A 21,904-nucleotide genomic window follows, 5' to 3' on the forward strand; every position below is an offset into this window, starting at 1 on the left:
AATATGAAATAACAAAATAATATTGATTGGTGAACTTAGGGATGCACTCTAATAACTCATGAACCAATTACTGGTGTGTATTTTTCTTTTCCTAGTATCTGTTTTTAGCATCCAAAAATTCCCCAATTTCGTAGGATTTTCTTCACTAAAAGAAAAGTTCAAGCATATTCCCGAGTCAGAAGATGTCACATATCTCGGGCTATAAATAGTGTAGTATAGAACACCTTCTCATATCAATAAAACTGTATCAATTTTCAGGTACCACTCTCTAAATCTTCTGTTTCCAAATACTCTTTCCAGGGTCCGTATATATACTAAACCAGCATAATCTTTATATTTCCTACTTTACCATTTCGTTTCTAATTTGTCGTAGGTTTGGATGATCCTAATGATGATCGATGTTTCTATTCTCTCCACTAAATTAATGAAATCATCGTTGTTTCGATTCGTTTGGTTGTTTTAGTTTCAAAGTTATTAAACTATTTCAAAACTTATCGCAACGCATGTTTTGATTTTACAAAGAAAAAAAAACGCATGTTTTGGTAAAAAGTTCAAAATTTCTTTTTACCAAAAAAATAATCCAAAGTTTCTCGACCAGATTATTAGAAAGTGCCTGTGAAAAGATGTTGCAGGGTAATTGGTCAAGTGATTATGTTTATATTTTTATTATCTCTTTCTGTTAGGACATGCATGTGTAGAGCAATTGACTATATTTTTGACATTGTAGTACGTGGCTATTTCCAGGAAACCTTCATATTAGGAAATCTTCATATTAGGAAACCTATATATATACTTAAAAGCTGTAGTGCTATGTCAAGGATATGAATATGATCAAGTTTAAATTACTAGGCAGACTAGCCACGACGGTCAACGCTATTATTAGATAATCATATAACCATGTACATGCAATCAGTCTTTCCTTATCCAAAATTCTTCTTTTTCTCTGGCTTAATAGGAACGAAAAGATATGTCGACGGACTCGTACGAAGATGCCCTTAAAAAACTTGGAGAGCTTCTCACGTACAAACTCTCACAACTCGTAACCTGTTATATTTTTTTTGAAACTACTCGTACCTGTGCTTATATACATAGATGATTATTTGTCTTTTAATATGAACTGAACAATTCGTAGCAAGAAATCGGATCTAGGTAACGTCGCAGCCGCAAAGATCAAGCAGTTAACTAGTGAGCTAGAGGAACTTGATTCCAGCAAGATAGATTCTGTAGAAAGGATCAAGTCTGGATTCAACCATTTCAAGACTCATAATTATGAGTACGTAATATTCTTATTTAATATCAACCTTTTGCCCCCAACTTATATATAATAACAACGGTTATAAAGTTAGATGAACTTGTTTTGTTTAATTACTTAATCAAAAAGGTAAAATACTAAGAATAAGTTTTTATTGAATTATTTAAAGGAAAATAGTTGGCCTGGTTATTTGATATCTGCTCATTATATTACTGGTTCAATAATTTCCAGGAAGAATCCTTCGTTGTACAGTGCACTTGCCAAGAGCCAGAGCCCCAAGGTTTTGACTTATTCTGTCCATCACATCTGACATCTAGGACATCACTCTTTTTTCCTGTTAGGGATTTTGCCCTTTTACTTTTCTCTGATTGGCCAAAAGTTATGAAATAATGGTAACCTTTTTGGGTGCTAAAATAATGATGACTTTAAAAGCAAGAAAGAAAAACAAACACCAAGCCCTAACATTAATTATAAACGCGGATTAAGACATGAAAGAAATATTCTGTTTCAACATATAAAGTGTATAAATTAAACTAAAGTTCCAGTTAACCAAACCGGAGGATCGGATTCCAACCAACATAAAGTAAAATAGTCTGAACGCATCCCAAATAGTTAGAGATGATTAATAAATGTTCAGTCTGAAATTGATTACTTTTTGCAGTTTCTGGTGTTTGCTTGTGCGGATTCTCGAGTTTGCCCGTCTCACATCTTGAATTTTCAACTTGGGGAAGCATTTATCGTTAGAAACATTGCAAACATGGTGCCACCTTATGATAAGGTTCGTACAAACAAAGAGGATATCGTTTTTTTACATTATTATAATCATCGACTCATCAGTAGGTAAACATCCATAAATTGCTGTTGTTGATTGAACAACTAACTATAAAAAGCTTTTGTCTTTGAAAATTTTCAGACAAAACACTGTAATATTGGTGCCGCCCTTGAATATCCAGTCACAGTCCTCAATGTACGTACCATAATAATTAATCATTAGATATGTTTCTCTTGTCTTGCCTAAGTTACTGAGTAAAAGGCTGATGTGACCTAACATTAACCCTAAGTTTTGACAATATCAGGTGGAGAGCATTCTGGTGATTGGTCACAGCTGTTGTGGTGGAATAAAAGGACTCATGGCAATTGAAGATGATGCGGCTCCCTTTAAGAGGTACATAACTTTAAAGGCTAACTTAACCAACATCCTCTAATTATATTATCAGGCTGGAGATTAAGGTTGGTTTGAAATTCTTTTTAATGACAGTGAATTCATAGAAGACTGGATCCAGATCTGTGCATCGGCCAAGAACAAGACCAGGCAGGATTGTAAAGACCTGAGCTTCGACGACCAGTGCACCAACTGTGAGAAGGTACGTTATATTAAGAAAAAAGACACAATGTTCATATTACTCTATTTTTCTGTCCTGCTTTGAAGTAGACACTCTGAGATTGTCTCTGTGGTGCGAGAAGGAAGCTGTGAACGTGTCGCTGGGGAACCTGTTATCGTACCCGTTCGTGAGAGAGCGAGTGGTGAAAAACAAGCTCGCCATAAGAGGCGCTCACTATGATTTTGTGAAAGGGACGTTTGATCTCTGGGAACTTGACTTCAAGACCACCCCAGCTTTTGCCTTGTCATAAAAGAGTTCTACTCATGTTTTCTCTCTATGTTGCTTCTAAGTGTGTTCTCAGTTTCTCATCAATAATCATCTTTCTTTACCTTCAGTTTCTTGTCTCTTTTTGTTTTTCTACTCAACTTCAGTTTCTTGTATAATCTCATCTTTTATGTTTTAAATTAAATGAATAAGCTATAACCAGCACTTAATTTATTTTCCATCTTCATTTGATTTGTTTCAATAGTCTCCCAGCAAAAAAAAGTTTTTATTCAAATGACGAAATACTATATGCTAAAATAAGCAGTTCTTACTATAACCGACCCACGCGTCAACCGGTCAACGCCCTGAAGTTCTGGTGAGATGGTGAGTTGAATGGAGAAGAGACACGACGTGCGGTGGATGAAGAATTGCTCTCTGGTTCTCGGACAACAAGACTCATTTTGACAGAATAGTCATCCGGAGATACGTTCTTGGCCGGTGAAGCATGGCAGAGCTGTACTTGCCAGCACCGGTGACTGGATTGAGATTCGTCTCGGTGGTATGAGCTCCGTATCTTCTGTAGCTGAGACTTGGTATACCGTTCATGCTTAGCGACGTCAGGGTCCGACTTTCAGTCCAGATGTTTCTGTCCGGTTTATGGCTATGGATTGAGGCAAGGGTTGACAACAGATATGGGTCAAATTTAGAATGTGCTGGTTGAAACTGTTGGTAGTACACTGGCTTAACTCAAATCTTATAGAGACCAATCACTTATTCTTTAGTTAGAATCTGGTTTTGGTTCACTATCCGGTTGTATATACTATTGTTTTCGTATCGTGTGGTTTAAGTAGGGGTTAAGAAACGGCTTTTCTCGGATTGTGTGGGAAGAATTCGTTTCATTGCGGTGAAAAATACATAGATAAATAGATTGGGTAATCTAAGATTCAGTGGCGGATCTAGAAAACTTTTTAGTCGGGGGCATAATATTATAAATGTAATATATAATTTAAATATACAATTAATATTAAATATTAAATATAATAATATATATTGGTCTAATAATAACTATTTTTATTTTAATTATTATATTATATTTTTGTCAATCATCTTTTTGTTCATTAAAATATACTTAGATTGTTAAAAAGGAAATATAATGCACACCACTATAAAAATAAGTAAAGTTATGAAATAGTTTTAAAGAAAAGGGAAAAAATGTTATATAAGATGCACATACAAATAAACCTTTTTCAAAAAGAAAAGATGCAAAGAGAAAAAAAAGATGCGAAGACAAAACAAGTTTCGTGTAAAAGATCAAAGATGTTTCTATAGTCATAGTCTATGGAACCTACATAAGATGAAATGGCAAAAAATAAAGGTTAATATTTTTTGCCATTTCATCTTATGTAGGTTCCATAGACTATGACTATAGAAACATCTTTGATCTTTTACACGAAACTTGTTTTGTTTTTCTACTCAACTTCAGTTTCTTGTATAATCTCATCTTTTATGTTTTAAATTAAATGAATAAGCTATAACCAGCACTTTATTTTCCATCTTCATTTGATTTGTTTCAATAGTCTCCCAGCAAAAAAAAAAGTTTTTATTCAAATGACGAAATACTATATGCTAAAATAAGCAGTTCTTACTATAACCGATCCACGCGTCAACCGGTCAACGCCCTGAAGTTCTGGTGAGATGGTGAGTTGAATGGAGAAGAGACACGACGTGCGGTGGATGAAGAATTGCTCTCTGGTTCTCGGACAACAAGACTCATTTTGACAGAATAGTCATCCGGAGATATGTTCTTGGCCGGTGAAGCATGGCAGAGCTGTACTTGCCAGCACCCGGTGACTGGATTGAGATTCGTCTCGGTGGTATGAGCTCCGCATCTTCTGTAGCTGAGACTTGGTATACCGTTCATGCTTAGCGACGTCAGGGTCCGACTTTCAGTCCAGATGTTTCTGTCCGGTTTATGGCTATGGATTGAGGCAAGGGTTGACAACAGATATGGGTCAAATTTAGAATGTGCTGGTTGAAGCTGTTGGTAGTACACTGGCTGAACTCAAATCTTATAGAGACCAATCACTTATTCTTTAGTTAGAATCTGGTTTTGGTTCACTATCCGGTTGTATGTACCGTTGTTTTTGTATCGTGTGGTTTAAGTAGGGGTTAAGAAACGGCTTCTCTCGGATTGTGTGGGAAAAATTCGTTTCATTGTGGTGAAAAATACACAGATGAATAGATTGGGTAATCTAAGATTCAGTGGCGGATTTAGAAAACTTTTTAGTCGGGGGCATAATACTATAAATGTAATATATAATTTAAATATACAATTAATATTAAATATTAAATATAATAATATATATTGGTCTAATAATAACTATTTTTATTTTAATTATTATATTATATTTTTGTCAATCATCTTTTTGTTCATTAAAATATACTTAGATTGTTAAAAAGGAAATATAATGCACACCACTATAAAAATAAGTAAAGTTATGAAATAGTTTTAAAGAAAAGGGAAAAAATGTTATATAAGATGCACATACAAATAAACCTTTTTCAAAAAGAAAAGATGCAATGAAAAAAAAAAGATGTGAAGACAAAACAAGTTTCGTGTAAAAGATCAAAGATGTTTCTATAGTCATAGTCTATGGAACCTACATAGACTATGACTAAACGAAGCATAAAAAGATCAAGCATGGACTATCGAACCACTTGGGTCACACTGTTTACAACTCACCTAGCTGAACAATTACCAATACTCATTCGCACAAATTTTCTATAATCAGTCGGGGGCACGTGACCCCGTATCCATCAATGTGGGTCCGCCCCTGTCTAGGATCTGATTCAGTGTTTTTAAGTGTTATTAGATCTCAGTTGTATGTTAAGTTTAAAGTCCCTTGAGATCGTAATATGTTGAGGAAAAGAGAAATGATAGAACTCAATACGCTAACCTGTAACGCAGTCTAGATATATGGGCCTATATCATAATTGGGTATGTAACGAAAGTCTAACGAGTGAAGGTCCAATTAGTAACTGTTGTTAAAAGTCGAGTTGGAACATTGATCTAGGCACGATGGATGATGATCAAGACAACCGCGCACAACGAAGCACGATGTGTACACGTGGACGGCTTGTATGTGATAGTAGACCAAGCTTTAAAACGGACCGTCCGTGTCTTCATACCCCACACAACTCAAAAAGCGGTGAAAGCTTCCACTGAATGTGACGTTAACCAGATCTAAAATTCGATCATCCGTAAGCTTCGAATTAAATTCCAATTTCAGATTCTATTATCTAAGAATGTGTATGTTGTTCTTATTTTCTACAATGTTGTTCCAACGTTGTCTGGAATTTAGTACTGTTGTTGCTTCGATTCACTGTATGTGTTGTAATTAATAGTTATGCATATGTTTGAATTTGGGTTCTCTTTGTTTCTGTGTGTTTAAATAGCAAAAGAACAACATACATTGTTTCTGCCTATTGTTAGAAACATTTGTTGAATCTATGTCATCTCTTTTATCTTGGGAATGTTGTGTTCCTTTACTGATCTGCTTTACCATAACTCTTGTGTCTATTTGATCAAATGTATTATCTAAACTGAATGATGAACTAGTCAATGTTGTCAAATGTATTATCTTCCATGAATTTGAGTTGAGGTAAGAACTTATGTTTTTTGTTTTGTGGTTGCAGACTCATCTTATTGAAAAATGGCAGACACGAAACCCGGGTTGAGAAAGCCAGCTTTCGCTAAGGTTGATCAGCTGCGTCCGGGGACTAGCGGACACAATGTCACAGTGAAGATCGTTAGCACCAAGATGGTTTTGCAGAAAGGTCGTTCAGATGGTCCTCAGGCTCGCCAGATGAGGATTTCTGAATGCATTGTTGGAGACGAGACCGGAGTTGTTGTCTTCACGGCAAGAAATGACCAAGGTACTTTACTTATTTCAATCAGTGAGACTCACATTTGTGACTATATTGTAATCCACAGACAGTGAATAACTGAGTTGTTACATGTGTTTGTATGTGTAGTGGACATGATGAAAGAAGGATCGACTGTAACTCTACGCAACGCAAAAATCGACATGTATAAAGGATCAATGAGGCTAGCTGTAGACAAGTGGGGTCGCGTTGAAGCCACAGAGCCTGCTAGCTTCAAAGTGAAAGAAGACACCAACATGTCCCTTGTTGAGTATGAGCTAGTCAATGTTGTCGAATGAGTGTAACAAATCCTCGAAGTACTATTCATTTTCGAAACCAATAATCAATAGTAATAATAAAGGAGTAACCGTTGATGTTAGCATCAAGAGTGAGTTAACGTGAAATTTATGTTGTAACTGTTAAAGCAGTTCAAGGCCACACAGTAATGAATCTCAAACATTTGGTACATGTTTCGAAAGCTAACAAAAGACTCAGCATTAGGTTCAGAAAACATATAAAAATCTAAATGCATCATCGCAAACATTAGCATTGACATAAGTGAATCAAATCATCAAGACATCTGTGAACTAAGAGTACTAGTAGCAAAATTATTATTATAAGATGGCATAAGCATGGCAAGAACAAGAGAAAATCATCCAAAACCAAAGAAATATCTATAGATAAAAACATATAAACAAGTATCCAGGCCATTTATTTGCTGATTTCGAAAGCCATATACTTCTCCTCCCCCTCCTCCATATGATCATTCATCACTCACCATTTACTGTTGATAGTTGTTTCCTCCAAGATTGCATCTGGGACGTCCAAATCTCCGTCCCCCAAGTCGCCGTGCCGATTGTCCAGGGTGCATAATGAACGGTCCAGAGAAGTCATCCCCATTAATCCATCCGAAAGGGTCAGGGTCTGGAATGATCCTTGGAAAAGGAAAGCGTTGTCTACCCATGGCAGATCTCCGTAAGGCTTGCTGCCTAGATGAGGAAACCTGCCGTTGGTGCTGCCTCCAAAACGCAGCAAACTTTTCCTTCCAGTTAACCGAATCACCAGCATCTCCACCCACAACAACAAGATGCTTAGCTTCCTCCAAACACTTGCGTTTCCACAAGTCGTTGTCCGACGCCAGGTACCGAATCTCCGTACAAACGCAAGCCATCTTCGCAACGCTCGCCCCTGGAAGCGACTCAAGTATCATCAGCTTCAGCTCTGTCGGTAAGCGCATCAAGCAAGGAGGAAGCTCCAAGCCAGACTTATCGCAGAGACCGATCAACAGCGGGATAACGAGACCGTCTTTCACCATCCTCCAGAACATGAACATCTCCTTGTAAATGCTCGAAGAGCCGTCTTTATCAGACTTCAAAGTATCCATCACCAAATCAATCACAGGCACAAACCTACGCTTATCAACATAAAGCCTTTGAACCTTCCCGGATAGAGACCCGTAAACCACAACCTTATCGCTTAAGCTCTGAAACCTAACAGTCACAGACTCAACTCCTTCGTTTTCGCGGGTCATTAACTCAGGCAGAGTATACTTAAGGGATACAGTAAGCAACTCCTTTGAGAAGCTAAACTTGTTATCAGAGCAGTCAGGATTGAACATAACGAATCCAGATTCTAACATAACGGCGTGAACAGACAAAGCTACAGTAGTCAACTCGCTGGTATCACCAGACTTCTCAAGTAATATCTTTTTCAAGAAGAATGGTTCGCTCAACCTCTTGCTTCCCGCGGCAGCTAGCTCCTCCTCCTCCACATCCATCGGGTCTGGGGCATGATGACCCGAAGCTTCCCCCGCGGATCCTTCCTCCGGATCTTGGATATTCATATCCACATCGGTCATCACCATCGAATCTTGAACAATCGCCTCATCCAATTTACCTTGGGAAGACGAGGATAAGGCGATCTCGTCGATGGAATTAACGAAGGCAGAGGGAGAGAGAGAGTAGTAGATTAGGTCACCGGATGTTACGCCGAGGGATCGGAGCGTATCGTCTGGGGAAGGAGCGAGGAGCTCGTCTTTGCGGTTAAGGGATAGATGAACGGAGGAAGGGGACGATTCGTTGATCCGTTGACGGAGATCGTGTAGAGTGCTTGGATCGGGTAATTCGAGTTTTAGAGTTTCTCTGGTCTCGTGGCGTCTCAATCGAAGCTTCATTGTCGTGATTTTTTTTTCGTGGTCTTCTTCACTGAAATCGATCTAAGCGCAGAACAGAGAGACGAGAGCAGAGATTTTTTTTTTTTTGTCGGAGAAGAGATAAGGGTTTGATTATGTATCCAATCGTTTCTGGGGATCGGAGAGAATGGATCGGCGGTTTTCAAGATAAACGAGCCGTGTTTTGGGCCCATTGATTTAAGATTAGATGGGCTTTTAGTAATTCTCGTAAAAAAAGTTTTATAACAACAATTTTATTAATATAAAACAGAAAATTACAAATAAGATAAGAAACATACAACCACTTGCAAATTTAAATGAAGAAATACAACCACTTAAACAATTTGACATTGTTTTGGTTTGTTGAAAGATTAGTTTAGAAATTTTTAATTATTGGGATTTGCTAGTTAAAAGAAGAAACAGAAAACAAATTGAAGTGTTAAGATTATTAGTATTGATATTTTTAATTAAAAAGAATACTTTTAAATGAAACGATACTGGTTTTCTATTTATAGATTATAAAAACTTAAATTTTGGTATAGTTTTATTTTTATAGAAGAAATAAAAAATTCAGAATATAAGTAACCATAAGAATATAACATATGATAATGTAGGATTCATTTGTCTTCTTTCAACATGTTGAAAACTTTCTAACTTCAAATAATCCACTTGCATTCTCACATTATTCAACTACCCCATTGATTTGATCAAAACGTTGAATTATAAAGTTTCTCAAAATTCAACAGGCTCTTTGTTAATAGTGTAAAGTATTCTTTATCTTCGAGCTAGTTGTCATGATAGTACTGTACGTGAAAGAAGATGTTCTGATAACAAAATCATAAACACAAATATAAAAACAAATTGATATTAAATCTCCAATTCACCTGCTTCCTCTTTATTTCTTTTGCTGGGCGGAACAAGTTGCCATAATAGTACGTGAAGGGAGATGCTCTAAATCTCGAATAACAAAATCATAATAACAGATTTTAATATCGTATCTCCAAAACTCACCTGCTTCCTCTTTATATCTTTCGCTTCACTTCACATCAACACAAAATCCTTTCAAAAGCCTTGTTCCCTCTCTCTCATTTCGTTATCTCTCTGAGTTCCTTGTTCAGAACAGCGGGAATGGATTCCAAAGAAGCCTCCGTTACCGATTTGAAGAGACCAAGAGAAGAGGATGATAACGCCGAAGCTAACGGAGATCCGAAGAAGGAGACTGCTTGTTTCTCATCTGTGATTCCTGAGTGGTTCTCCGAGATGAGTCCCATGTGGCCAGGTCGGTTTCCTCTGTAAAAAAGCCTTCTATTCACCATCATCTAATTATGTAGCTGTAGTTTAATGATGATATGATGATGCAGGAGAGGCACACTCTTTGAAAGTTGAGAAAGTTTTGTTTCAAGGCAAATCAGATTACCAGGATGTCATTGTTTTCTAGGTAACACAAAGATGACTTTTGCTTAAATTTATAATATTTTATATATGTGTGTTTGGTTTCTTTCTCTTAGTCTGCGACATATGGTAAAGTGTTGGTTTTGGATGGAGTCATCCAACTTACGGAGAGAGACGAATGCGCCTATCAGGAAATGATCACTCATCTTCTTTTGTGCTCTATTCCTAACCCAAAGAAGGTAAACTAATCAAACACTATTTGCTTTATTGCATCTCTTGGGAACTGTAAGTAGTTGAGGTTAGCAAAGAACAATGATTTGTAACGTAATGAAAGGTTATTTACTAGCAGCACTGGCTCTAAGCATGTGCTGACACAGCACACATGGTCTTAAAATTTTGCTTAATTTTTTCATAAAAAGGATCTAAAATATAAGAAAAATCTTATTTCTTTGTTAACCGGCGAGTCAAAAACAAAAGAACCTGAAAAAAATTTAGGTTTTGTCTTTTGAAGAAGAAGAAAACCACTTGATGGTTAAAATATCAAATGGGACTTAGTTATTTAAAAAGGATAAAATCTTATTGTTTATTTTCCTACTCAATAGAAGAGAAATAACATTTTATATGTATAACTATTTTTGTAGATCCATATATTGTAAATATATAATTATATATTCAATCAACCAGTTGAATTGGTCTAACCAGTCAATCAGTAGTATCCGATCCAATTTAAAAACATTGTTTAAAATTGACCTGAAAATTTTAAGGCATTTTTTGTCGTTCTAGCACATGGTATGTTCTAAGTTTGAGACGGTCTGTTTACTAGTAAGATCACGTTTTTCTTCTCCGGTTCAGTAGTATGACTTATTCATTACTTGTAGAGAGTAAATATAGAGACCAAACTTCCCTTTATCAAATTCAGATGTGAAATTTATAGAAACTAATTGAGCTTAGATGATTACAATCCAGAGTGGTAATAGGAATTCCACTAGAAAAAAAAATAGAGATGATAGTGAACATTTAGTTTTTTAGATGTACAAGAAAAAAATAGGTACATTGTCTCGCGTTCTCTTCTCGCAAAGTAGAACTCAAGTTAGGTAATAATATTTAAAAAATTCCATAAAAATACTACTACTAAATTATGTTAAGATTTTTAATACTTTAACATTTTATTTAGGGATAATTTGCAAAATAATTTAGGATTTGAAATTTGAAAACTGCATTTTCTATTTTATTTTTTGAAAAATACACTTCTTTAATTATGAAATGACTTGTTTATCCAAGATATTTCAGTAATTAATATATTAATTCGAAATTAATATAGAAATTCGTAATTAATAAAAAAATATCATTAAAATTATTTTGTTTAAGATAAATATGTGTTGAAATAAATATGTTATTTTATCATTTTAATTTTACAATATGTGAATTATGATTTGTTTTGACTTTATCATGAAGTTTATACATATTTTCCTTTATTTTATTTTTTAATCTATATAAACAAGAAAGAGCGAGTTACGTTGTTAAAAATACAAATTAGGTTTACAAATTTTCATCTTCTTTAGAATTGTTATCTATCTGAATTAGGTTTACAAACTAGTTTTCATAAAAAACAAATTAGGTTTACAAACTGGTATTTGATTCATGAAGCAACAAACTTCTAGAGAGATAAGAAGAAGAATCTGTGAAAGGAGAAAAAAAAATTCAAAGATGGAGAAGAACTAGAAGGAAGGAGACGAGAGTAGAAGACGCCATCTTGTTTTGTTTTTTTTTTTTAAACAGTAAAATATTGAAGTGAAAAAAAACAGTAAAATATTTAAAATATATTTTGTAGATTGTGTAATGATTTTATTTTAAAAAAATCAATTTTAAACAATATATCTGAATTAGAGAAATACTAGGAATGGGCAATTATGTAAATTTATATATATCTAAGTGTATTTTTCCAAAATCTTAAATAAAGGTATAATTTTCAAATTATTTTCTTATGGGAGTGTATTTTTCCAAATTTTCCCTTTTATTTATCTACTTTAATACATTTAATTGATATTTTACTTATTTAATACAAAGATTTTTAAATGGTATCCATTTTAATGTCCAATATGCGTTTATTTTAATTAAAATATTAATAAGTTTTAAATGTAACTTCAAAATCTCCAAAATTTCTTTATAAAATATCTATTTTCATTTATTTTAAGTTCTAAGAAAGAAAGTAACTAAATCAGAAAATAAAATCATATTTTATAAAAAAATCTCAGATTTTAGTGATTTTTTAATTTCATTTGAAACTTTTTTCGTTTAAAATAAACATAGTTTGGGTATTCAAACAACGCAATTTTAAATGTTTGTGTATCAAAACAAGTAAAATAATTAGTCAATGTATTAAATTGGGGAATGGAAAAATGTTTGTACTACAAATCTTAACAAATTTAGTTGGAGTATTTTTGTGCAATTTTTTTCTTAGTATCATTATGAAGGAACGGATTATCACTCTGGCTTTGCTTTTAGTCAGTGGATCTGATCAATCCCCTTCTAGTTCTTTTATAGGTCTTGGTCATTGGAGGAGGAGGTGGAGGTGTCCTGCCTGAAATTGCACGCCATGCTTCTATTGATCAGATTGACATGTGTGAAATTGATGAAATGGTGGTTGACGTGAGTGCTCACACAGGCTTCACCTTTCTTACATATCTGTTTCGATGAATGCTTTGTTGTAATAGTAAACGAACGTTCATATGAGTATATTTTGGTTTTAATGTGTTTCCACCTTTTTTTTTTGAAAACTTCAGGTCTCTAAGCAGTTTTTCCCTAATGTAGCAATTAGATTCGAGGATCCTCGAGTGAACCTCGTCATTGGTGATGGTACAAAACTACCACTATAAACTTGTGTTGTTATTTCTGAATCCAGTTAATGCTAACTGTTCGGTTGGTGGATCAATGCAGGTGTTGTTTTCTTGAAGAATGCTGCCGAAGGATCATACGATGCGGTTATTGTTGACTCATCAGATCCAATAGGTCCTGCAAAGGAGCTTTTTGAGAAACCCTTCTTCCAATCTGTGGCGAGAGCTCTTCGTCCTGGTGGAGTTGTGTGCACTCAGGCTGAAAGCTTGTGGCTTCACATGGACATCATAGAAGACATTGTTTCCAACTGTCGTGACATCTTCAAGGGTTCTGTTAATTATGCATGGACCAGCGTTCCAACATACCCTAGGCATGTTTAACAATCTTCTCTCATTCAGTTTCTCCTTTTTTTTACTATAACTCAAGCTGAATGTGTATCATTTCACGGTTTTTTCTGTAGTGGGGTTATTGGGTTCATGCTCTGTTCAACTGAAGGGCCCCATGTCGACTTCAAAAACCCAGTTAACCTTATAGATAGCAGCTCCAGCAAATCAAATGGACCCTTGAAGTTTTACAACTCTGAGGTATAACAAAACAAAAATACTCTTCAGTATATCATTTCATGCGTCTAGTATATCCTTCATGCGTCTATATCATTTCAAAACAAAAATACTCTCAGTATAACAAAATAGTCTCAGTATATCCTTAACGTATGTTCTCATTATTTCTTCATGGTTGCAGATTCATTCAGCTGCGTTCTGCTTGCCTTCTTTCGCCAAGAAGGTGATCGACTCCAAATCCAATTGAATAAGGATATATAAGTAGTTTGGAGTATCGTTGTATTAATCAAAATAAAAGCATTTCTTAGAATGTCTTATTTGTTACAAGCATGTTTCTGTGACCACTGTAATAATTGCAAACCACTGTCTTTCTTTTTAACAACAATAAAATTATTTAAAGACTCGAGCCTTTGAAGTGATCTCAGGCATCCAAACTCTCATTTAAGTAGCAGGAGGCTTAGCTTGTTCTACATCAGCCTTCTTTCTCAAGGGCCTAGTTTTACAATCATGGTAACGTACAACACAAGCCAACCATTTAACCACATTCCCAACACAAATCAGACCCACATAGAGACTAGTGTGCAACACACCGTTCCCACTTGAACTTGCACTGCATTTGGAGTATAAACATGGCATCTGTTGGAGACGGATTTAACATCCCTCCACAAGGCCCATCGAACAACAGCTTTCGGCCCATCAACATCAAGACCCATCTTTTGAGATTGGTTCGATTGATTAAATCGATCGATTAGACCAGATGACCGATCGATCGGTTAGACTTACTTTGGCTCAATACGCCATCGTTTGGTCGCGAAGCCCATCGAACATGGATTCAGGCCCAAAGTCTCTAGGGCGAACGAGTCCTAGGGCAAACGAAGTGCAGAGGAACGAGAACTATAAAAGGAGGTCGAAGGGGAAAGAGAAAGGGATCCGAAATACACTTTAGAGCACTGACGGCAAGATTAGGGTTTACCAACCAATCGATCTACCTTGTGTTCTTGCCGGCGCTTTCAGCAAAGCTCCGGCCTTTTCTTTCTTTCGTTTCACCTCCTTGTAGTCCGTTCGAACTCATTCACTAATCAATAAAACGTCTTCGTAAGACCCACAAAACCGAATCCTCTTTACTTTCAGTCGATCAACAAACTCGGATTCAACAGTTGGCGCCCACCGTGGGGTCTTACAAAGGAACGTTTGCAAGGTTAGTATGAGCTCTGAAAACACACCCATGGCGTTAGAAGGGGGAGCCGCCGCCGATACGCCGGTCGCCGCAACGCCGTCCGTTCCCGAGATGCTGCAGGCCATCATGGCACGCTTCGTTCAACAAGAGGAAACAAACAAAGCTACGAACGAACGTCTCGCTGCACTCGCCGCCGCTTTCGGAACCCTAGATGGCGAAGGTAACGAAGCAGAAACCGCCAGACGACGGTTGTTCGCCACCACGAACCCTAACCCTAACCCTGATGAACCAACCGACGACGCACTTCCGACGCACGTCGACACCACGCAACCGACTGACGGCTCCGACTCTCTTACAAGCCGTCAGATCGCCGACTTGCAACTCTCCTTAAGGGATATCCACTCCAAGATCTACCACGTCAAGACGTCGGCTCCAGAGATCGAACGCGTTCTCGCCTCCACCCAGCGGAACCCTTTCACCAAGCGAATAACAAACGTCAAAATCAAGAAGGCGGAAAAGCTTCGCATCCCCCCGTACACCGGTGTCACAGATCCCACCGATCACATGACAGCTTTTAACATAGCTATGGGTCGGAACCATTTCTCTGACGAAGAGAGAAACGCTGGTCTCTGCCAACTTTTTGTCGAGAGTCTGTCCGGACCGGCCCTCAGCTGGTTCTCCCACCTGAAGGAGCATTCGATCGACAGTTTTCACGATCTATCCGCGTCTTTCCTCAAGAACTATATCATGTGGACGCGTCAAGGCACATCGATGGCTGATTTGTGGAAACTATCTCAATCGTCAACCGACAGCCTCAAGGATTTCTTGGAGAAGTTCAAAGAAGCACTGTCCAAAGTTCCCGTACCGGATCAAACAGCCGTCGAAGCCCTAACCAACTCCCTATGGATCAACTCCAGGTTCAGGGACTACCTCTACGAGCATCCAGATATCACCATCGAAGACGCCCTGCACAACTCAAAAAACTTCATCAGGCTAGAGGAAGACAAACGAGCTTTCAGCGCCAAGCAGCAAGCTCTGAAGCAAGCAGTGGCCAAGACGACGGATGCCCACGAACCGCGACAGCACGCACCCTACAACAAAAACGACAGGAGAAAGGGGATCATTTCTGCAGTCGGAGAGAGCGACCAATCGGGCACACCGGCCGCCGTACGGGAACCGGGATGGAACGTATGGGAGCGTGACACCGAAAACAAAACGCAACAGCCTCGAAGTTCCTCCTCCGCCAATCCGAAGAGCTCTTCCGTCAGAGATTTGAGCAAGTACTGCGAATATCATGAAATGAAAGGTCATGATACTAAGGAGTGCAGGCATCTCTATGAGGCCTGGCTTGCATCTACCAGCGAAAGTCGCGCGAAGTCCGATCCCTCCAAGCAGAAGACAGCAAAAAACAACAAGAGCTAGAGTAAAAGCAGGGACAAAAAGAAAAAGTCCCAAGGGAAGAAGACAGAGGATTCTTCCCCGAACGATGACGCCGACGAATCGCAACAAGACGATGACTCTACTTCCGACGAAGATAAACCGAAATCTCGCCGGAAGATCTTCACGATCCGACCGACGCCGTCCCTAACTCCTTCAACGACGGATATACTGAAACCAGACCTGCGACATTCGCTCACTCCGAGAACGGTTCAACCGATCGACAGCCTCGCATCCACCGATAGTACTCTTATGGAAATCGACGCTGAAGAAAAGCGAGGTGACGATTCGGCGAGGAAGCTCAATGCATCCGACGCTCGGCACGTGCTGAATTCCAAGCGAAAGGAGCACCTTTTTCGCCAAGACAAACTGAAGAGGTCGAGCGGTCAGTTCGACGAGGGAGAAACGATCGATCTCCGCGCCAAGCTTAACTCGAAGTTCTCAGACCTTCGCGAAAAACTCAAGCGGAACAAGACTGATCGTTCCACAGCCGAACCAGAGCCAGTCATCTCTATCAACACAAACCTCACGATTTGCGCACTCGGCTCAATTCTCTCCGGGCCGAACGAACGGTGACACCATCGATGGAGCTTCACGAGCAATCGCATCGATTGAACGTTATCATAGGAGGGTCCCCTCCCTGCAATGAGTCCGTCCGATCGGTGAAAGAATTTCGTCGGAAGGCAATCACCGCCAAACGCTGGCCCGCCACCCCAAAGACTAGCCCCCAAATTACTTTTTCAGCCGAAGATACCGTGGGCATCCATATGCCTCACAACGATTCACTCCTCATCGACATCGGAATCAGCGACTGCACTGTAACCAAAGTCTTGATAGATACTGGCAGTTCAGTCGATCTCATCTTCAAGAGCACGCTTGTCAAAATGGGAGTGAGCCTCAACGAAATGAAGCCTTCAGTGCGAACACTAACGGGATTTAACGGATCGTCCGAGACTATGCTTGGAACTATACGCCTGCGCGTATACGCTGAAGGCGTTGCAAGAAATGTCAAGTTCTCAGTCATTGACGTTCGCGCTCCTTATAACGCTATCCTTGGCACGCCCTGGCTCCATTCCATGAAAGCCATTCCTTCTACTTATCACCAGTGCATCAAATTTCCCGGTAACGATGGACGAATTATCACCCTTCGTGGCGATCAAGCAGCGGCTCGTGACCTACTCGTCGTCGACGTGAAACATCAGAAGGCGACTTCTCACGTTAACACAGTCGCAAAACCAATCCAGAAGATCTATCCCTTGAGGGACGAAATTCTCGAGATAGTCATCGACGATACTGACAAAGCCAAAACCGTCCACATTGGAGCCTACCTTCCCGACGAGATGAAAGACAAGCTCATCTCATTTCTCAAAGATAACGTCTCCACCTTTGCTTGGTCAACAGCCGACATGAAAGGGATCGACCATACCATCACGACGCACGAGCTCAACGTCGATCCCACTTTCAAACCGATTCGTCAAAAGCGGCGCAAACTCGGACCCGACCGATCGAAAGCCGTTAATGAGGAAGTCGAGCGATTGTTAGGGGCAGGATCGATCACCGAAGTGAAATATCCCGAATGGCTGGCAAATCCAGTCGTCAAGAAAAAGAATGGCAAATGGAGGGTCTGCGTCGATTTCACTGACCTGAACAAAGCTTGTCCGAAAGACAGCTTCCCTCTCCCTCACATCGATCGCCTCGTCGAATCAACATCTGGAAACGAGTTGTTGACATTTATGGATGCGTTCTCTGGTTATAACCAGATAATGATGCATCCAGATGATCGAGAGAAGACGGCCTTCATCACTGACCGCGGTATATATTGCTACAAGGTAATGCCATTCGGCCTGAAGAATGCTGGTGCGACATATCAGCGTCTCGTCAACAGGATGTTTGCCGATCGTTTGGGAGTCACAATGGAGGTCTACATTGATGACATGTTGGTCAAATCACCGAAGGCAGCCGATCATATCGATCACCTCAAAGACTGTTTCCTCATCTTGAACGAGTACGGTATGAAACTCAACCCAGCGAAGTGCACATTCGGAGTCACGTCCGGCGAATTCTTAGGTTACATAGTCACTCAAAGGGGAATCGAAGCAAACCCAAAGCAGATATCCGCCATCCTTGATATCCCCAGTCCCAAGAACAGCCGTGAGGTGCAACGATTGACCGGTCGCATTGCAGCACTCAACCGGTTTATCTCCCGATCAACCGATAAGTGCCTTCCGTTTTACGATCTGCTGCGCGGCAACAAGAAATTCATCTGGGACGAGCGTTGTGAGGAAGCGTTCGATCAGCTCAAACGCTATCTCACAACACCACCGGTACTAGCAAAGCCAGATAAAGGTGACACGCTATACCTTTACATCGCAGTATCCAATGCGGCCGTTAGTAGCGTACTCGTCAAAGAAGATCGGGGGGAGCAACGACCGATATTCTATATCAGCCAACGCATGACCGACGCCGAAACACGTTATTCGACGCTCGAAAAAATGGCATTCGCTGTCAGAACTTCAGCACGCAAGTTGAGGCCATACTTCCAGTCTCATTCGATCGTCGTCCTCACCAACTTCCCGCTACGAACCATCATGCAGAATGCCAACCACTCTGGCAGACTCTCGAAGTGGGCTATTGAACTCAGCGAATACGATGTTACGTTCCAAAACAGACCAGCCGCCAAATCACAAGTTCTAGCCGATTTCCTCATCGAGTTAACACCTGAACTTGAGCAAGACCTCAAGCTACCGAGCGACGACTGGATCTTGCATGTCGACGGATCGTCTTCCATCAAAGGCTCCGGGGTTGGCGTCCATCTCCAATCTCCAACCGGAGAACTGCTTCGGCAATCTTTCCGACTCGGCTTCAAAGCATCCAACAATGAAGCTGAGTACGAAGCTCAAATCGCCGGTCTACGTTTAGCACGAGCTGTCCAAGCGAAACGCATTCATGCGTACTGTGACTCTCAGTTGGTCGCGAATCAGTTTAGTGGCGACTACGACGCCAAGAACGAACGAATGGACGCTTACCTCAAAGTCGTCCAAGACCTCACCAGGGAGTTCGAGTCTTTCAAACTTACGAGAATTCCCCGTGGTGAAAACGTTTGCGCAGACGCGCTAGCAGCGCTCGGAAGCAGCCCAGCTGATCAAGTCAAGCGGACTATACCGATCCAACACATCGACAAACCAAGCATCACATTATCTCATGACGCGGACGAACATGTAGCAGCGATCGATGCACCAACCGCCATGGATACCAGTGAGTCGATCGATCAACCTGATGATTCACCTCCTGACTGGCGAATCCCATTCATTCGATATCTATCCAACGGAGAGGTCCCGGAAAACAAGTGGGAAGCCCGCCGTTTGAAAGCTAAGTGTGCGAACTACGTTCTCATTGACGGGCGGTTACATCGATGGACTTCCGCCAAAGTTCTTCTCACATGTCTTAATACAGAGGAGGCAGCATTGGCGATGGCAGAAACTCACGAAGGAGGAGCTGGAAACCATTCAGGCGGCCGTTCTTTAGCTCTTAAAGTTAAGAAAGATGGATTCTACTTGCCGACAATGATCGCCGACTGCGACAATTACGCACGTCGGTGTGATAAGTGCCAACGACACGCATCAGACATACACTGTCCGACCGAACTGCTGCAAACCTCTACAGCTCCATACCCGTTCATGCGTTGGGCGATGGATCTTGTCGGACCGATGCCAAGCTCCAGACAACGAAAATACATCCTAATCATGACGGATTATTTCACCAAGTGGGTAGAAGCGAAGGCGCTCGTCAACATCACCGATAAAGAAGTGCAAAACTTCGTGTGGAAGAACATCATCTGTCGGCATGGTCTTCCCTACGAAATCGTCACCGACAACGGTTCTCAGTTCATCTCAGGAGACTTTCGTGGCTTTTTGGAACGATGGGGGATTCGCTTGAACACATCAACGCCCAGAAATCCACAAAGCAACGGCCAAGCAGAAGCCACCAACAAGACGATCATCGCGGGAATTAAGAAACGCCTCGATCTCAAGAAGGGACACTGGGCGGACGAGCTCGATGGAGTACTCTGCCCGTCGTTTGCACCTCGACCAGCGGATCGGTAGAAACAGTCGTCGTCACTCCTACCAGCGACCCCTGAAGCTCAGCTTCCTTCTTCTCGGGCACAGACGTAGAACCAAAGCTCTTCCCCCTCAATTGGGCGCGAAGAATCTCACCGTAACTTGGGCACGCTTTCGGAGCCTTCCCCATAAGTGGAAGCTTTAGCCTTTTTCCGGGTCCTACCAAGCACGGAACGTCCATCGACCAATCAGCTAATAAAAAAAAAAAAAGAAGAGCAAAGACAGTCAGCGTCGGAGACAGAGAAACAGAAATAAAGTAATTGTGTGAAGCAACGGAAACGAACCTCTTGCGATACGTTCGCGCTGGCGATCGACCCTTTGACGATCGAAGCTCGCCCATTCTTGCTCCTCAAGCACCATGACCTTTAGAAGATCGTTCCAGAAATCATCCTGAGGACTGGCGATGTTCGGGTGAGCAACTGCAAAATCAAGAAAGATACAAAGTTAGAACTCATACCGAGACTTCAATATCTCAGTATCAACTTATTACCAATTTTGGGATTCCACAAAACACGAGAGCTTTCGGTTGGAGGAACTTCAAAGGCAGCACCGTTAGCTCTGACATAAAAATACGAGCGTTGCCAAGACTTCGTCCCAGGATGACCAGTCAAGACGTTAACCCCGGTGCGCATCTGCATCGATAGAAAACCGTGCGGTTTCGGTTGTGGCTGCGTCAACTCTTCGAAAATACGGACAGACATCGACACATCGATCTCTGCAGCCATTACCATCAGTGCGACAGCGATCCTCACGATCCCAACCATCAGCTGAGTTAAAGCTATATCCCGGCGCGCGCAGTAAGAAGTGACCAAGCGTGGGATCGGGAACCACAGCTTCTAATCTTTCTGGAAGAACGACTCATAAACGCAACAATAACCCATTGGTGGAGCCCAAGGACGCTGGTCGGGCTGCGGGATGATAAACTCAACACCACGCGCTCGACATTCTCTCAACAGTGAAGACACACTCTTGAAAGTTGATTCGGTCGGCCGAACGTCATCCCAGACCTGTCCCTCCACCACCGATGGCCGAGCCAACTCCGGGGACAAATCACGGAGCTGTGCGATCGCTCCTTCAAGACCACTGCAAACGAATGGAGTCAATCGACAAATCTTTTCATTAGAAGCGCTCGAACGACCGCCGATATCTCTACCTGAGATCCCGTAACTCGCAACGGACTCGTTTCCTCCAATCTCCATCCTCACAGCAGCTCTCCCAACCTTCCCGCCGGATACGAGACCGTCGACCGACGAACAGACTCCGCTCCCACCACCTTGGGCGAAATCCTCAGCGCCAAGGATCCGATCGAAGCCTCGGATCTCAACGCCGATCGATGGCTTGGGATCACAAGGATGGTCCCTCTCGTCGATCTGAACCTCCCCATCTCTCTCGGACTCGGATGATTCCGATCGATCCGATACCATCGCCCACACACCGATCGATTTCGAGCTAG

The 21,904-nt window shown here is 40.7% G+C and overlaps 5 protein-coding genes and 1 pseudogene across 8 annotated transcripts; 4 read left to right on the forward strand and 2 right to left on the reverse strand.

The window, feature by feature from the left end:
- The first annotated feature begins 235 nt into the window (after positions 1-235).
- On the forward strand, positions 236-3,077 carry LOC108809983 (beta carbonic anhydrase 3). 2 transcript variants are annotated; one of them, XM_018582115.2, is made up of 9 exons: positions 236-301; positions 956-1,020; positions 1,133-1,273; positions 1,484-1,532; positions 1,914-2,030; positions 2,166-2,219; positions 2,329-2,417; positions 2,511-2,616; positions 2,717-3,077. In XM_018582115.2, exons 2-9 carry the CDS (start codon positions 968-970, stop codon positions 2,882-2,884), a joined length of 777 nt encoding a protein of 258 aa, XP_018437617.1. In that variant the 5' UTR covers positions 236-301; positions 956-967; the 3' UTR covers positions 2,885-3,077. The 2 variants fall into 2 exon arrangements, with proteins under 2 accessions (XP_018437617.1, XP_056844538.1); XM_056988558.1 differs by having other exon boundaries at positions 240-258.
- A 2,864-nt stretch (positions 3,078-5,941) lies between these two features.
- Positions 5,942-7,144, forward strand: LOC108813099 (uncharacterized protein At4g28440). 3 transcript variants are annotated; one of them, XM_018585541.2, is made up of 3 exons: positions 5,942-6,099; positions 6,535-6,774; positions 6,874-7,144. In XM_018585541.2, exons 2-3 carry the CDS (start codon positions 6,552-6,554, stop codon positions 7,059-7,061), a joined length of 411 nt encoding a protein of 136 aa, XP_018441043.1. In that variant the 5' UTR covers positions 5,942-6,099; positions 6,535-6,551; the 3' UTR covers positions 7,062-7,144. The 3 variants fall into 3 exon arrangements, with proteins under 3 accessions (XP_018441043.1, XP_018441045.1, XP_018441044.1); XM_018585543.2 differs by having other exon boundaries at positions 6,029-6,148; XM_018585542.2 differs by lacking the exon at positions 5,942-6,099 and adding an exon at positions 6,105-6,223.
- A 206-nt stretch (positions 7,145-7,350) lies between these two features.
- Positions 7,351-9,062, reverse strand: LOC108813097 (F-box protein SKIP22). Its single transcript, XM_018585540.2, has one exon. The coding sequence runs from the start codon at positions 8,933-8,935 to the stop codon at positions 7,544-7,546; it is 1,392 nt and encodes a 463-aa protein (XP_018441042.2). The 5' UTR covers positions 8,936-9,062; the 3' UTR covers positions 7,351-7,543.
- A 662-nt stretch (positions 9,063-9,724) lies between these two features.
- On the forward strand, positions 9,725-14,122 carry LOC108812951 (spermidine synthase 1-like; annotated as a pseudogene).
- Positions 14,123-16,917: 2,795 nt separating this feature from the next.
- On the forward strand, positions 16,918-20,345 carry LOC130495801 (uncharacterized). Its single transcript, XM_056987316.1, has 2 exons — positions 16,918-20,170; positions 20,218-20,345. Exons 1-2 carry the CDS (start codon positions 16,918-16,920, stop codon positions 20,343-20,345), a joined length of 3,381 nt encoding a protein of 1,126 aa, XP_056843296.1.
- Positions 20,346-20,359: 14 nt separating this feature from the next.
- On the reverse strand, positions 20,360-21,215 carry LOC130495802 (uncharacterized). The gene is made up of 3 exons (XM_056987317.1): positions 20,942-21,215; positions 20,736-20,870; positions 20,360-20,643 (listed from the first exon to the last, which is right to left on the reverse strand). The coding sequence occupies exons 1-3, from the start codon at positions 21,213-21,215 to the stop codon at positions 20,360-20,362; spliced, it is 693 nt and encodes a 230-aa protein (XP_056843297.1).
- Positions 21,216-21,904: the final 689 nt, after the last annotated feature.

This window comes from Raphanus sativus, chromosome 6 (assembly GCF_000801105.2).
Source record: "Raphanus sativus cultivar WK10039 chromosome 6, ASM80110v3, whole genome shotgun sequence".
Classification (NCBI taxonomy): domain Eukaryota; kingdom Viridiplantae; phylum Streptophyta; class Magnoliopsida; order Brassicales; family Brassicaceae; genus Raphanus; species Raphanus sativus.

Excerpts from the sequence above, each read along its gene's own strand:
- LOC130495802 (XM_056987317.1), bottom strand. The coding sequence starts at position 21,215 with ATGGTTGGGATCGTGAGGATCGCTGTCGCACTGATGGTAATGGCTGCA. Across the intron at positions 20,871-20,941 it reads TTTGTGGAATCCCAAAATTG|TTGCTCACCCGAACATCGCC; the intron begins GTAATAAGTTGA and ends TTGATTTTGCAG. Across the intron at positions 20,644-20,735 it reads GCGCGAACGTATCGCAAGAG|CTGATTGGTCGATGGACGTT; the intron begins GTTCGTTTCCGT and ends TTTTTTTATTAG.
- LOC108813099 (XM_018585541.2), top strand. The coding sequence starts at position 6,552 with ATGGCAGACACGAAACCCGGGTTGAGAAAGCCAGCTTTCGCTAAGGTT. Across the intron at positions 6,775-6,873 it reads CACGGCAAGAAATGACCAAG|TGGACATGATGAAAGAAGGA; the intron begins GTACTTTACTTA and ends TTGTATGTGTAG.
- LOC108809983 (XM_018582115.2), top strand. The coding sequence starts at position 968 with ATGTCGACGGACTCGTACGAAGATGCCCTTAAAAAACTTGGAGAGCTT. Across the intron at positions 1,021-1,132 it reads AAACTTGGAGAGCTTCTCAC|CAAGAAATCGGATCTAGGTA; the intron begins GTACAAACTCTC and ends AACAATTCGTAG. Across the intron at positions 2,031-2,165 it reads TGGTGCCACCTTATGATAAG|ACAAAACACTGTAATATTGG; the intron begins GTTCGTACAAAC and ends GAAAATTTTCAG.
- LOC108813097 (XM_018585540.2), bottom strand. The coding sequence starts at position 8,935 with ATGAAGCTTCGATTGAGACGCCACGAGACCAGAGAAACTCTAAAACTC.
- LOC130495801 (XM_056987316.1), top strand. The coding sequence starts at position 16,918 with ATGGAGCTTCACGAGCAATCGCATCGATTGAACGTTATCATAGGAGGG. Across the intron at positions 20,171-20,217 it reads CGTGTGGAAGAACATCATCT|TTCATCTCAGGAGACTTTCG; the intron begins GTCGGCATGGTC and ends AACGGTTCTCAG.